We start from the raw sequence: 15110 nt of genomic DNA, 5'->3' as shown, positions 1-15110 counted from the left end.
TCACTGGGTCCCAGCCAAATGGGGGAACCTATTCAGCTGCCCTCCAAAAAGCCCTCCAGCAAGCGGCCTAAGACCTCCGCCAGTGGCTCCACAAAAAGACCCAGAATAGACTCCATTCCTCCAGAAAGCAGTCCACCACCACCAGAAATGCCAGACTGGCTCAAGGTCTTTCAAAAATCATTTTTGGGGATGACTTCATCCATTGAAAAGCTGGCGACAGCTGCTATGCAAAAGCAAAAACCTTCTAATACTGCTTTACATACTGCTCACCCGAGCACTTCAGAAACATGTCCTGAGTCTTCGGAAGAGGATCCATCCTTAGATCCTAATGATTCTGATTCGGATCAGTTAGACACAGCCTCACAACCTTCAAAAAGGTCGCAAACTGAGGCGGTGGATGCACTGTTGGCTGATATGTTTGTCACCTTAGACTTACAAGAGGAAACAAAGGAGATTAAAACCCTGGACAAACTTTTTGGCTCAGTTTCTAAGCCACAGAGACATTTTCCAGTCCACGAAACAGTGGAGGAAGTGATAAAGAAAGAATGGAAATTTCCTGACCGAAAATTATCCACAGATAAACGGTTGGATAATCCATACCCTTTTCAACAACAATATAAAGACAAATGGGATCAAGTTCCCAAGGTAGATGCCCCGGTGGCGCGACTAGCGAAAGAACAACTATCCCACTGGAAGATGGCACTTCTTTCAAAGACCCTATGGATCGAAAGACCGAAAGTCTGTTAAAGAATATTTTTACTTCCACCACGTCAGCCTTCAAACCTACCATAGCCATGGCTTGTGTAGCACGAACACTTACACTGTGGGCCCAGGAAGCCATACAGGAAGCTTCTGAGGAGGAATTCGACATGTCATCCCACCTCTCTAAGATGCTGAACGCTATTCACTACTTATGTGATGCGTCAATGGATTCGCTTCATCTACTTGCGAAATCATCAGCACTAGCAATCGCTGCTAGAAGGGCATTGTGGCTAAAGCCATGGAGTGCAGATCCGGCCTCCAAAAAGAATCTAGTGTCACTTCCATTTACAGGAACCACGCTCTTCGGCAGTGAGCTGGATGCGATAATTTCGAAGATTTCAGGGGGTAAGAGCAATTTCTTACCCCAGGACAAGAGATCCAGGCCTCCGCAGAATTCACAATGCTCGTTTCGATATTCCTACAACAAGCGTTTTCAACAGAATTTTTCTAGGAATTCGAGATCTAATACCGGTGCCAACTCTAAGGGTTTCCGGGGTTCTGGAAAGTCAACATGGAACCCACAACGTCGTCAAACCAAGGTGACCACGGATAAACAAGATTCCTGATGCTTTAGCCGCCTCTATTCCTCAGGAGACGGTAGGGGGTCGACTCAGTTTTTTTCAAAGAGGCGCCACGGCACCGAGAATTTTCACCAAGGTCATGGCCAGTCTAGTGGCCTACATGAGGGAACAGCATCTAATCATCATTCTGTATCTGGACGACCTCCTTCTCCGGGCTCCATCCAAAGAGATCGCAAAACGACACACAGATACTTGCCAATTCATACTGCAGCAACATGGGTGGATAATTCACCCAGCAAAGAGCTCTTTGTCTCCAGCCCAGTCCATAGTTTTTTTGGGAGCACTCTTCGATTCTCAAAGACACAGGGTGTTCCTCACTCAAGAAAAAATTCAAAAGCTTATCAAAGCGACTTTGTCGACCATTCACAAGTCAGATATTTCCATAAGAAATGGAATGCATCTCTTGGGATTAATGACAGCCTCGATAGATCTGGTACCTTACGCACAATTCCACATGAGACTGCTTCAACTGGAACTGCTGCGGAAATGGAACAGATCACCAACAACACTCGACGCCAAGATTTGTCTGTCGCGAAACACCAAACAGTCCTTGCTTTGGTGGACACGGAAACAAAACCTGGCAGTGGGACGTGCATGTTCAGTAACAAACTCTCCACAGATGCGAGTCTAGCGGGTTGGGGAGGAGTTTTCCAGGACAAGACGGTACAGGGAAAATGGTCACCAACAGAGGCTCAGCTGCCAATCAATGTCCTCGAACTTCGAGCTATCCGAAACGCTCTAGTACACTGGACCACGGTTCTTCACGGTTTTCCCGTAAAGATACAAACAGACAATGCTACCGCTGTAGCCTATCTAAATCATCAAGGCGGCACACACAGTCAGACAGTCTGGAAAGAGGCAGCCAAGATACTTACCTGGGCAGAACAAACAGTTCCACAAATTTCAGCCATCTACATTCCAGGCCAGGACAACTGGGAAGCGGACTTTCTCCGTCGGCAGACTCTAGACCCAGGGGAATGGAAGCTGAACCGTCAGATATTCGTTCAAATTGCCAACAAATGGGGATGGCCCCAAATCGATCTCATGGCATCGACCTTCAATCACCAGCTACCGATGTACTGCACACGGTACCGAGATTGCAGAGCCACAGCAATAGATGCACTGACTATCAACTGGAACTTCGATCTGGTTTATGTGTTTCCGCCACTACCAATGATTCACAAGGTTCTAAGGAAACTGAAATTACACCATACCACAGCCATTGTAATAGCACCATTTTGGCCCAGGAGGGCATGGTTTTCGGACTTGAAGAACATGTCCATAGTCGACCCCTGGAGACTACCACTGTGGCCGGACCTGTTGACCCAGGGTCCATACCGACACCACAATCCTGGCATGCTTGCCCTGACGGCTTGGCTATTGAAACCGCAATATGGTCACAAAAAGGTTTCTCTCACTCAGTAGTGCAGACTCTACTACAAGCCAGAAAGAAATCCACCAAGCGGTCATATCACAGGATCTGGAAAATATTCCTAGATTGGTGCAGCCGCAATCAGTTAAATCATACATCTCTATCTATCTCGGATTTATTGGATTTTCTACAACAGGGCCTGGACAAGGGTCTTGCCACAAGTTCTCTCAAGGTCCAAGTATCGGCGCTCTCAATTTTGCTTCAACAACCTTTAGCTGAGCAAAAAGACGTAAAGACTTTTCTACAAGCCGCACAACATATACGTCCCCGTTGGCGTGCACCTACACCTCCATGGGACGTCACTCTGGTCTTAAACGCGCTACAAAAGCCACCATTTGAACCCATGCATTCCATCAGTATAAAAATGTTGTCTCTAAAAGTGGTATTCCTAGTAGCCATAGCATCCGCAAGGCGGGTTTCAGAACTGGCAGCTCTGTCTTGTCGAACGCCCTTATGTGTGATACACGAGGATAAAGTTGTACTTCGCACTCAACCTGAATTCAGACCAAAGGTAGTATCTGACTACCACATAAATCAGGACATTGTCTTACCATCGTTGTGCCCGAAGCCCAAAAATTCTAAAGAGAAGGCACTCCACACATTAGATGTTGTAAGGGCAATCAAGTACTATCTGCATAGAACTCAGGATTTCAGAAAATCCGAGGCTCTCTTTGTTCTCTTTGGAGCGCCTCAGCAAGGTAACCAAGCCAGTTCCGCTTCTCTCAGCAGATGGATCCGAGAGACAATTTTACGGGCTTACGCAGAAAAAGGAAAGCCAGCTCCTTTCAGAGTGACTGCACACTCTACAAGAGCACTGAGTACATCCTGGGCTCAAGCAAATGAGGCATCCGCAGATCAGATTTGTCGTGCGGCCACATGGTCCTCAGTACACACGTTCACAAAATTTTATAAGTTCAATGTTTATGCCTCATCACAGGCAAGTTTTGGCCGCAAAGTTCTACAAGCGGCAGTTTTGTAAGAGTCTCCACCTACTATAATGGAAGGCTTTAGATTCTGTTTTTTCGAATTAATCAGTTGCTTCTCTTTACTAAAGTCTTTTCTTAATTTCACTGCCCACCCTTCTGCTTTGTGACATAACCCTTTGGTACCTGTGCTGCCAAGGGACGTTTGAGAAAACGAGATTTGTGTACTCACCGATAAATCCGTTTCTCTAAGTCCCGAACAGGCAGCACAGGATGTTCCCACCCTTTGCTGTATTAATTCCTTTTCATTTATGCTTGATAACAATAACTAAAGTGGGATGGGCTAATGTCGGGGAGAGGAGGAGCAGCCCTGCAGTTTTTTTCCTGTCATCCTGCCTCCTAGAGGGAAGAGGACATTAACCCTTTGGTACCTGTGCTGCCTGTTCGGGACTAAGAGAAACGGATTTATCGGTGAGTACACAAATCTCGTTTTCATACTTCACATTCATCATTTCACATAAATCAGATTATGACCCCTCTACTGCCAATTCCCTTGTGCTTGGTAGTTATTCCAGACACAAATATGGTCAATTTCACACTTTGTGATTGTGTTTCACAATTGTGTTTGTGAAAAAGAAAAAACTTTTGAAATCCGAGGCTGCTCATTGTTGCATTATAGGAAAGCCATACATATTGACTTTAGAAATCCATAGATCTGTTTTTTATCTCTACCTTAGGTTGACACAATTAAAAGCAATATTAATTTTTTTTTAGTTTAGTGTTTTTTGAACATAAATATTTTGTTTTTGTTAAATCACTGCAGGACAACTAACCTAGTATGTACTTAATTTGCAGCTTGACCAAAACAATTCTAAAGCCTACCACAACGCCTGTAAAGTTGAAAAAGATCACCACCTTCCAAGAATTTGAAAGTAATACAAGTGATGCCTGGGATGTTGGTGAAGATGATGATGAGTTATTGGCAATGGCTGCTGAAAATTTAAATTCTATTGTAGTGATGGAAACTGCAAAACAAGTCATCCAGAATCACACAAAGTTACAGGAACAAAGCAAAAATCAAGCGTCACAACAGGAAGAGGATCCTTTTGTTGCTGATGAGCCACAGTCTCTTAGCAGCCATGAAAGTAAAATTGGTAAATCGGCCAGCGAAAGTTCAATTCCAAAGACATCTGGTAAGTTCATCTATGACACCATATCATTTGACCACTTTAAATGTTTGTAAAAGTTAAAAGACATGTAAACCCCCAAATAAATGTTTGCATAATGAAATGAATAATGAAATAAATCTGGTTTTGATAAACTCTCAAATATACATCCAGTACAAATGTTTTTAGTTGTAAAGCTATTATGAAATGTTGAAATTGCAATTGAAAGCAATATGTCTGTGTCCGATTCTGGGCTTCAGGTTCTGTATCTTGAAGTAAGCAAATAGCAGAAGTTAGCCTTGAATGCTACAGTGTTCCCAGCATTCTTCCAACACCTGCGCTTTCCTTTGGTGTTATCGATCTGTTTCTTCAATTCTATTTTAACCTCCCATTTCGCCATGTTATCATTTCAGTTCCTTATGTTCCCTTCTCTTCTAATTTTCCCAGTTTAAATATTTAACCATGAAGGGAGATATAAAGGCAGAATCCAAAAAATCTATTGACGTTGCATTGTAATAATCTGTTTGATCTATTGTATACCATTACATCTACATAGAATGAAAAATACTTTTATCATATGGATTTCCCAGTATTTGGCACAGTGTAGTACTTGCTCCAATAAACATATTCTTACATAACATATAATTATAATTACCATGATATACGTAGTGTTTTCCAAGTAGTTCCTACTTTACTAAACTGATATATATATATTTTTTTGTAAGCACCTTTTACAGAGTGTTGTTAGTTTACTTTAATTGTATGTAATCTGCATTTTGTCAGCCTATTTGGATGGATTTGTATTTGAATCTAAATTAAAACACAAAAAAAGCCATTTTTAATGAATGCTTATACATAATGTGATCTGGCATTTTATTGAAATTACAAGGCAGATTACATTGCACATTCATGATCTTTTCCAATCAGTGGATTACACAATCATGATTAAGACTATCTGTCAATAAAAACAAGGTGATAAGAAAGTTTTATCAGCCATACAAGTTGATTCTGCAGAGTTCATTATTTTCAGTTCTTATGTACAATACACACTTTTTATGTTGCCTTGTTAAGTGAACCTGAATTGTTAACTCATTGCATTTGAATTTTATGTTATTTGTATATTGTATACAGTCTGTCTCTAAGGAAGTAATTCTAGTAACAGATAGCAGCCCATAGCATGTACTGTGAATCCAATCTGCATTAAAGATGATGTGGATCTACTGAGGGGGTCATCGGCACAGATCTTCCCTGCTAATGGGCACTTGTTTGGTTCAGATGTCTAAAGCATACGGTGTTGCATTTCTAACACAATTCTTTGTTGAGCTTTAGTTCTGCTTTTACATTGTATCATATTGTTATGCAACTGTATTTTAAAAGCAGTGTGGGTGTGCAAGGAGTATTAACAGAAGCCCACAAATGACTCAGTAATGAGTTACATTGAACATTTTTATCTTGGTATCCCATCTGTAATTTTGCAGCTGTGAAAATAAGAGAATACTTTAAAGGAGAGATCAAGAATGGAAGTCCTGCCAACATAATTGTAATATTCTCTAAGCTAAATATTTTATTGTCTTTGCTTATCGCATCTTTCTTTTAGTCTCAATTTAAAGTACACGTAGAGGCCTATTTATCAACAGTCTAATTTTAGTGGTTTTAGAGATTTTTGCAATTACTACTAAACCTTTCACTAAAACAATGAATGTCATAAAATCCAAATTTTAAAAGCATGAATGAAAAAGCGCTGAATGAAAAAAAATAGCTCTAAAACCTTTAAATTTGAGTTTTCAGACAATTCCTAGCAAACAAAAATTAACATCTAAGGACAACACAGCTCCCTTTGACTTCTGTAGATCTCAACAACTTTTACATAACACATTTTTGTATTAGAGTTTTTTGCACTTTTTAACACTTAATAAATCTTGAATTTTAAGAGTTTTACAGATATATAGAAAAAACACATTTTTAGAGATTTGTGCAAAAAATAGAAATTCAATTATTTCTAACTTGTGGTTTGCTCATGCCTCTTTTTCTTATCTCTTTCCCCAATAAAATGTTGGTGGCATCTTATTTTATGTGTGACAATCTGCCTGTGCCTGACCTTAACCTGCCTGACCCCTACAACACTACTGGGTGTGTCCTCTTATTCATCTATAGGAAGAGGTCATAACTGAGTGACAATTTGAAATTTGCAATTAGCAGCCCAAATCTCACCCTCCACCAGATTGTTCCTGCTTACGGTGGAAAGTGTACATTTACCCCAAACTGTAGAGTTCTGTTGTACCTCATTATCAGCTATTAGATCTCATTCCAGAACTTTCATTGGGAACACCTTTTACTGTGTATATAACACTCTCCCATGGATCATTTTGGGGCCATCCGGCTACTAGCCACAACTGCCTTCAACCTCTGATTGAGCAAATTGTCATTTAACTCACAGCTAGCAGACCATCTGGTTTTCTTTTCAGTTGTCATAGAACAACTGCATTTAATCTTGAATGGAATATGTTCTAGAACTGCTTGCATCCAAGGCTGTGCTCAGCCTGTCGCAGATCCAATTCCTTTTTGCGTTTTTGGTTAGTCATTCCTTTGTTTTAAGAAAAGCTATGTGATGCATTGTTTTATGCTTGCTTTTAATTACTTTATGAAGTCAACATGTATTAAGCCATGCCATGTCCACATTGAAGAATGAATACATTGTGGCTAAAGCCAAGATGAGACAAAATTAAAATATAACAACCATGTAAAAAATACTTACCATGCTTAGTGAAATCATTAAAAATGGTTCATAAGTGCCTTGGCCTTTTTTAATCCAGTTTCTGAAGGATTAGTTTGAAGAATAAAAATAATGCTTTACTGAAAGTCAATTAAGACCTAAGGATAATAATGGTAGCAGTATTAAAAGGGTGGTTCATCATTAAGTTAACTTTTAGTATGTTACAGAATTCTAAGCAACTTTTTCAATTGGTCTTCAATATTATTTTTATAGTTTTTGAGTTGTTTGCCAGATTTCAAATGGGGGTCAATGACACCATCTAAAAACAAATGCTCTGTAAGGCTACACATTTAGGGGCAGATTTACTAAGGGTCGAAGTGAATTCGAGGGAATTTTCAAAGTAAAAAAATTCGAAATTCAAAGTAATTTTTTGGATACTTCGACCATCGAATAGGATACTACGACTTCGAATTTACTTCGACTTCGATTCAAAGTACTGGCTCTTTAAAAAAAGTCGACTTCAATACTTCGCCAAATTAAATATGCTGAAATGCTATGTTAGCCTATGGGGACCTTCTACTAGTCTTTACACATCGAATAAAAATCCTTTGATTGATCGCTGAAATAGATTTAATCATTCGATCGAACGATTTTTATTCAACCGCAGGATTGCCAAATTTGTTGAAAAAAACTTCGAATTTCGATATTCGAATTCAAAGTTTTTTAATTCGATGATCGAATTTTAAAATTTTTTGTACTTCGAAATTTGACCCTTGATAAATCTGCCCCTTACTTTTTATTGTTCATCTTTCTATTCAGGCCTCTCCTATTCATATTCCAGTCTCTTATTCAAATCAATGCATGGTTGCTAGGGTAATTTGGACTCTAGCAACCGTAGTGATGAAATTGCAAACTGGAGAGCAGCAGAATAAAAAGTTAAATAACTCCACAAATAATAAAAAACGAAAACCAATTGCAAAGTGTCTCCAAATATTACTCTCTACATCATAAAAAATGATAATTTAAAGGTGAACAACCTCTTTATGACGTTCTGTATCAGGTACAGTGGCCGTATTCAGGCAAAAATATTCTTTGCTATCTTTTTTAACTCTTTTGGATTTACCGTCACCTTGCATTGCAGCCATTAACTTCCCATTGTTATGAATGGGAAGCACTCTGCGTATGGTGCCCCAAGACAATTAAAAAAAAAATACTCTTAGTTTACTTCTTAGCTCTTCATAGCTCCTTTTGTTAACAAAGCATAAATCTCATCAAAATTATAAGCACAAAACAAAAACTAATATAAACAAAAATAATATAAATAAAATATATATTTTTTATTGTTAGCCAATATAGGTATCACTTCTACAATACTTTTTGTATTTGTTTGTTTTTTAATTTGTCATCAAAATTATGAAATTCTTATTAACTTTCAATTATGCAGTTCTATTTGCAAACATTTGTGTGGGTTTAAATAGAAAAAATGTAAATAGTCACTAATGTTTGATTTATTTTCACAATTCATGACCAAGTCCTGTGTTCCATCGTTATCATGCAGGGGAGAAACACACTCTACAGAGACAGCAGTCTGTTCCTCAGCAAACATCTATACCAGTCATGGGTAAGGTGACAGACCAAGCCATCTCATGTGGACCTGAGCTTAGTGAAAGAGAAGCATTTCGGGTAGAAAAATTTAAACAGCTGCTTGCAGGCCCAAATACTGATCTTGGTAAGTATGTTTTTGTTTTTAAATCTATGAATGGCAAAATGGATATATATATATATATATATATATATATATATATATATATATATATATATATATATATATATATATATATATATATATATATATATATATATTATGTCATGAAGTAAATACAGATATGCTTTCTCAAAATAATTGCATTATTCCTCTGGAACTATACCCAGTGTGTCAGTTACATGCCTAAAAACTGAATAAAAACCACTTTATTAGTAAATATTTTTTATAATATCTTTGCTTGTATCTCAGTGTACTACAAAAACATACCTAGATAAACACTTTCCCTTTACATGTCAATTTTGTTTGGGGGGTGGATTTCACAAGTCCTGTGACCTTTCTATTCAATTCTTCTTTGAAAAATCAAACTAATACTGTACATTCTGACAGATGTGCCTTAGATGATATGATTTTAGATATGTTTTAAATTCAGTGTAATAAATCACACGGCCTACATTCCAAGCACTTGGTAGTATATTTATTGTAATGGCCCTGGCGGCATTTTAATAAGTTTTAAACGCTGTAATTATAACACAGAGTGTTTTCAGGCAACTGTTGCATAACCTGATATGCATTAGTAGAAGTGCTTTCAGGTGATTTCAGTGCAAATGTATAGCTGGTCCAGCTTTAAGATTACTGTGCTCAATGAATCTAAAAGCAGAGATTACAGAAGCAAAGGTATATCATCACGCACTGATCTGTCAGCATAGTTTACCCAAATGAAAACATCTCCTAAATTGAAGCATTTAGGAGATGTTTGGGTAAACTACACTGACAGATCAGTGTGTGATAGAGCATTAAAGGAGAAGGAAAGGTTAAAACTAAGTAAGCCTTATCAGAAAGGTCCATCTAAATATACCAGTAAACCCCCAAAGTAATGTTGCTCTGAGTCCCCTGTTAAAAGAAATACTGCATTTCCTTCCTTCTATTGTGTACACATGGGCTTCTGTATCAGACTTCCTGCCTTCAGCTTAAAGCTCATTGCCCTGGGCAAGAGCATGCTCAGTTTGCTCTTCTCCCCACACCCCTCCCTTCTCTACTGTAATCTGAGCCCAGAGCAGGGAGAGACTCAGGCAGGAAGTGATGTCACATCACATTAATACTGCAGCTCCTATTCTAAACAAACAGAGCGTTTCTAGAGCTTTTTACTCAGGTATGGTAAAACATTCTACAGAATAAATATAGCATTCTAGCTTGCACTATTGCAGCTAATTTATTGGCAATAAAATGCCTCTGTAGCTTTCCTTCTCCTTTAACCATGAACTGTTTAATAGCAGATTCAGCAACAAATGGGTTTGCATGATAAAATGAATGCTACAAAAATGAAACTAGTTTATTAAAAGCTATTACAAACTATGTTGAAAATAGATTTTTAATTGCACACCATTTACATGTATGTCCACCGTTGTACAGCTCTGTTAATTTGGGCAGTGCACCCAATCAGAACTGGAGGAAGTGAACAGTAACAACTTTTTCCAAATATTTTTTTTTTGTTATCTGAACCACAAAATGTTCCATCAGGACAGATATTCCTCAATCTATCAGGATCAGGGGATTAAATGTTGGAATGCCCCCCCCCTCCCACTGCTGTGCCTCTCGCTGCCGCGCTGCACACACTGTTTTTTCTGCAATCTCCTGGAAAAGGGAGGTTGCAGCAGGAAGAAGCCTCCAGATCTGGGTTTGGATCTGGGCCTGATTCTTTTGAATAGGCAAAATATAAAATAGCCCAAAACTGAAAAAAAGTTATGTTGTTCCTGTCGGGGTACATGGATCTTTTGGCCAGTGGGCATAACAGTCATATTTGTGCATTATGCTGCTACATAGTAATGCAGGTTTTAACTTAGTATGTACCTTAAAGAGGAACTATCGTGAAATTTAAAATTTAATATAAGCATCTTCATACTAACATTAGAAATTTCTAAATATAATCAATTCAAAATTCGGACCCGTTTCTGAAATATTCAAGTTACTCTCATTCTCTCAGCATCTGTTTTGCTTAGTCCTGTCTTCTTACATTAGTTGGGAGTAGGAATGCACCGAATCCACTATTTTGGATTCAGCCGAACCCCCGAATCCTTCACGAATGATTCAGCCGAATACCGAACCAAATCCAAATCCTAATTTGCATATGCAAATTAGGAGTGGGAAGGTGAAAATATTTTTTACTTTCTTATTTTGTGACAAAATGTCAAGCTATTTCCCTCTCTGTCCCTAATGGGCATATGCAAATTAGGATTCGGTTCGGCCGGGCACAGGGATTCGTCCGAATCCTGGATTCGGTGCATCCCTAGTTGGGAATCTGATTTTGTTACGTCTAATACAGCCTTTGGAGGGGGTGAGTAATTTTGCCTAGAAGTTTCCCTAGAAGATGTCTTAGAGCTCACTCTTAAAATCACCAGAAATTTTGTTTCCCTTCATGTAGGGTTTGTGCCCAAGTCAGTTATTTTGTCACATTTTGTTTGTGTTGGGGTTATTTAGTTAACTCGATACGTCTGCTAAGAAAGAGAGCCCCCTTTAAAAGATATATTGGATCTGTCAATGAAAGTCAGACACAATATTTTCATTATAGCTTCCCTTTAAGTCAAGCAGGTTCATATTTATATATAGGCAGCCAAGGGCCTGTCCCTATAGTGGCAGCTTTAAGGGGGCAGCCCTCAGGTGAATATATAACAAATTAAATGTTTTTGTTGTGAAAATTAAAAAAAAAAAAAAATCTCCCCATCTGAACTGGAGACTTGTGAGTAAATCCTGTGGCTAAGCAGAGGTTCAGTGCACCAGACCTAAATACAGCACTAAATTCTAGTAAGACTAGTTGCTGCAAAACTTTTCCTCTGAGGTGATTTTTTTCCACAATTTTATAATTGCTGCTGACTTTAGTAAAGCTTTTTTTTTTTTTTTTTTTTGTAGAATAACTGTTTAAACCTTTGCATTTATATTTAGGTTGTTTTTTCTTTGCATCAAAAGTTTGATGCCCAATTTGCATAAATATGCCAAAATATGTGGCATGAATATAAGTATTACATTGAATGTAAATCTTTGTAACAAACCAAAGTAGTGTATACAAACGTGTTGTAGCCCTCTGGTCCAATTAATTTATAAATTATAAAATACATTTATTAATAAATTTAGGTTAATTAAAACTTAATCCTACAAAAATTCCACATTCATACCAACCTGGTTTTGTTACTAAAATTTCCCAACTTTCTCTTTGATCTCCTGCACTGAACAGCCAGAAAAAGATACACTATTTCTAACTGAATTGGCTTTTGGCAGTGAGCCCAGAATAGATCATTAGATACTTTTGTAACAATCTAAGATAAGCAGGTCTCTTGGGAGAACCAAAGGTCCCCCATAGACGCAAAGATTTTTCTTTGATGAACGACCTATTTTAGTGCATTCCAACCAATCCGTCAAATTATTGTTAGGTTAGTGGGAATCAAACGATCATGCATCTAACGATTTTTGTCCAACATCGGTCAGAAAATTGATCGGCCAGGTTAGAAAATTTTCATCGGTCACAGTGAAATCTAACTATTGTCCAATTGTTTGCAGGGCCAAGCAGGCAGCTACCCTCCATTTTTTCCTGGCTTCAACTAGACAATATCGCTTGAAAATGGTCTTTTTAGTGGATAGACAAATCGTATATTTAAACGATCATTTTAGGATAAGCTTGGTCTAACGATAACGAAAAGATCTTTTAAAACTCTTTACATCTATAGCCAACGTTAGACTTACAGTTTAAAGGGCAATTTACCTTCATTAGAAAAACTGTAATAACACATAAAAACCACAGAAATGTGTTCAAACATAACCTGGCAAATTCTGTAAAATAAACATGGTAATTAGGGGGTCATGGTCAAAAAAATTTGCCATGCTCTGTGCGGCAAATCTTTATGTCCCTCTCTCTGTTTCCAAAATAAGTGCTAAGTAAAAACATGTCAAGTTAAATGTTGCTCTGCACTAATCTGTAGTAACAAGGAACATGAAAAGCAGAACTTAACACTTTGAGTACTTATGTATATACATTAAAAGTCCAGTATACCTCTTATTTGAGCAAATGAACCAGGTGATCACCAGTCCTTAGAGGCTCTAGACTGGAATATCGGTTAATCTGTTCAAAACAGATAAAACAAGTAATCTTCTACATTGTTTCAGTTAAGAATATTATCTTTATTTTATCATGAATGCAAATTTCAAGATTTTTCTTTGAAAGTTAAGAGGATGAATATATATTAATATTTATTGCTAACCTAGGAATGTTGTTTCACATGCCAAGCTCCTGTGATGGAGGTTACAATGAAATATAAATACTTCTCTCTTTTACAGAAAAAAAGGATTTTATTTGTATGTTCAGTCTTCCCGCATAGTTCTCTTTTGCATTCTCTATGCACCTTGATTAACTTAATAAATAATCAGATTTCATAAAGTGCATATTAAAGGCAATAATATTTGTATTGCTTTGACTAACTTTATTAATTTATACTCATGAATTAATAAAATGTGTTGGGATTCTCATTCACAAGCATGAAGCTGGAAATTTTATACAGAAAAATGTCGAATGAGAAAACAGGGTTTCTCCTTCCTTTATGGAAGTGTAAAAATAATAGCTTTATGTTTGTATTTTTTTTTTTTACATTAGCTGCTATGTAACAGACTCACACATTGCTCTCATTTGGTTAAATCATTTGTACAAATATGCTTAAGCCCCATAAATGCTTTGCCCTTTTAGTTCTAGACTAAATTACAAACTATGTATTGGCATTTACTTCTTGACTTTCTAATATGCTAAGATACTAGGCAATCCTTAAAGAGATGGAGGGGAGGGTAATTAAAGGGGAACCACCACCCCTCCTTTAGTAAATGGATCTTCTAACCATAAATTGTTTTTCGTTAACATAATGAAAGCAAATTTAATTCTAAGCAGTTTACAGATATACATAAAATTACACATTTTTAATAGTTTTAACGGTTTTGTTTTGTAAATGCAAATGCTAATTGCATCTGCATGACTGTTTATATTAAATTTATGCCTGTAAATAAACCTTGAAACTGGAGCAGAAAACAAGAAATTATGTAACAGGAACAAATGTGGAAGTAAAAGACACAGGTCGGTCTATTTATTGGTTGATGTAATCTACCATGTATGTGTACCATGTTTATGTTTTAATACAATAGCCTCATATGACCAGCTGGACAGACTTTAGTAACTGAATGGCAGTGTTTCAATATGAGATTAACTATTAGAAAAAAATGTTTTTTATAAAAAGGCTTTACTTTGACCATTTACATACAGGATTTTTTGTTAACTATAGAGACCTGCATATAGTTCTTTTTTACAGATATACGTAGTCATGGCTGGTTGTGATAGTTAGATATGTGCAATGGTAATGTGGTGCCTAAAGATGTAGAGTTGTTCTGTTACACTTCTGAACAAAGCACTAAAATGAAAACACTAAACATTCTGTCAGAGCATTGAGACGTATCTTTATAATAAACTGCTCTTTATCTCAAACTGCCGATTTATTTTACTTATGAACAGGAAGTAGATTGTAACTGTTTTCTGTATGAAATTATACAAACTAAAGAGATTTCATAATTACAGTAGGCAAAATCTACACGCATTACTTGCTTCTTAGGCTAACATTGAAAGATGGGGTATACTGCCCCATTAACATATTTTCTTTATTTAAATCTAGTTTGTAATCTGTTTTAGAATTTCTGGAGCTTATATACATATATTTTAAACAAATCTTGTAAATGATTATTCTCTA

General features: G+C 37.3%; 1 protein-coding gene across 4 annotated transcripts in view; it reads left to right on the top strand.

Moving 5' to 3' along the window:
- Nucleotides 1-15110, top strand: part of LOC108711168 (TBC1 domain family member 22A) — a 297560-nt gene that overhangs the window by 17058 nt on the left and 265392 nt on the right. For all 4 annotated transcript variants that reach the window (XM_018252619.2, XM_041586439.1, XM_041586438.1 and 1 more), the window contains exons 3-4: nt 4554-4891; nt 9136-9306. In XM_018252619.2, coding sequence (XP_018108108.1) covers nt 4554-4891; nt 9136-9306 — 509 coding nt within the window. The remainder of the gene's footprint in view (nt 1-4553; nt 4892-9135; nt 9307-15110) is intronic.

The sequence above is a fragment of the Xenopus laevis genome, chromosome 3L, assembly GCF_017654675.1.
Source record: "Xenopus laevis strain J_2021 chromosome 3L, Xenopus_laevis_v10.1, whole genome shotgun sequence".
NCBI lineage: Eukaryota > Metazoa > Chordata > Amphibia > Anura > Pipidae > Xenopus > Xenopus laevis.
This window is presented reverse-complemented; position numbering and strand designations above follow the sequence as displayed.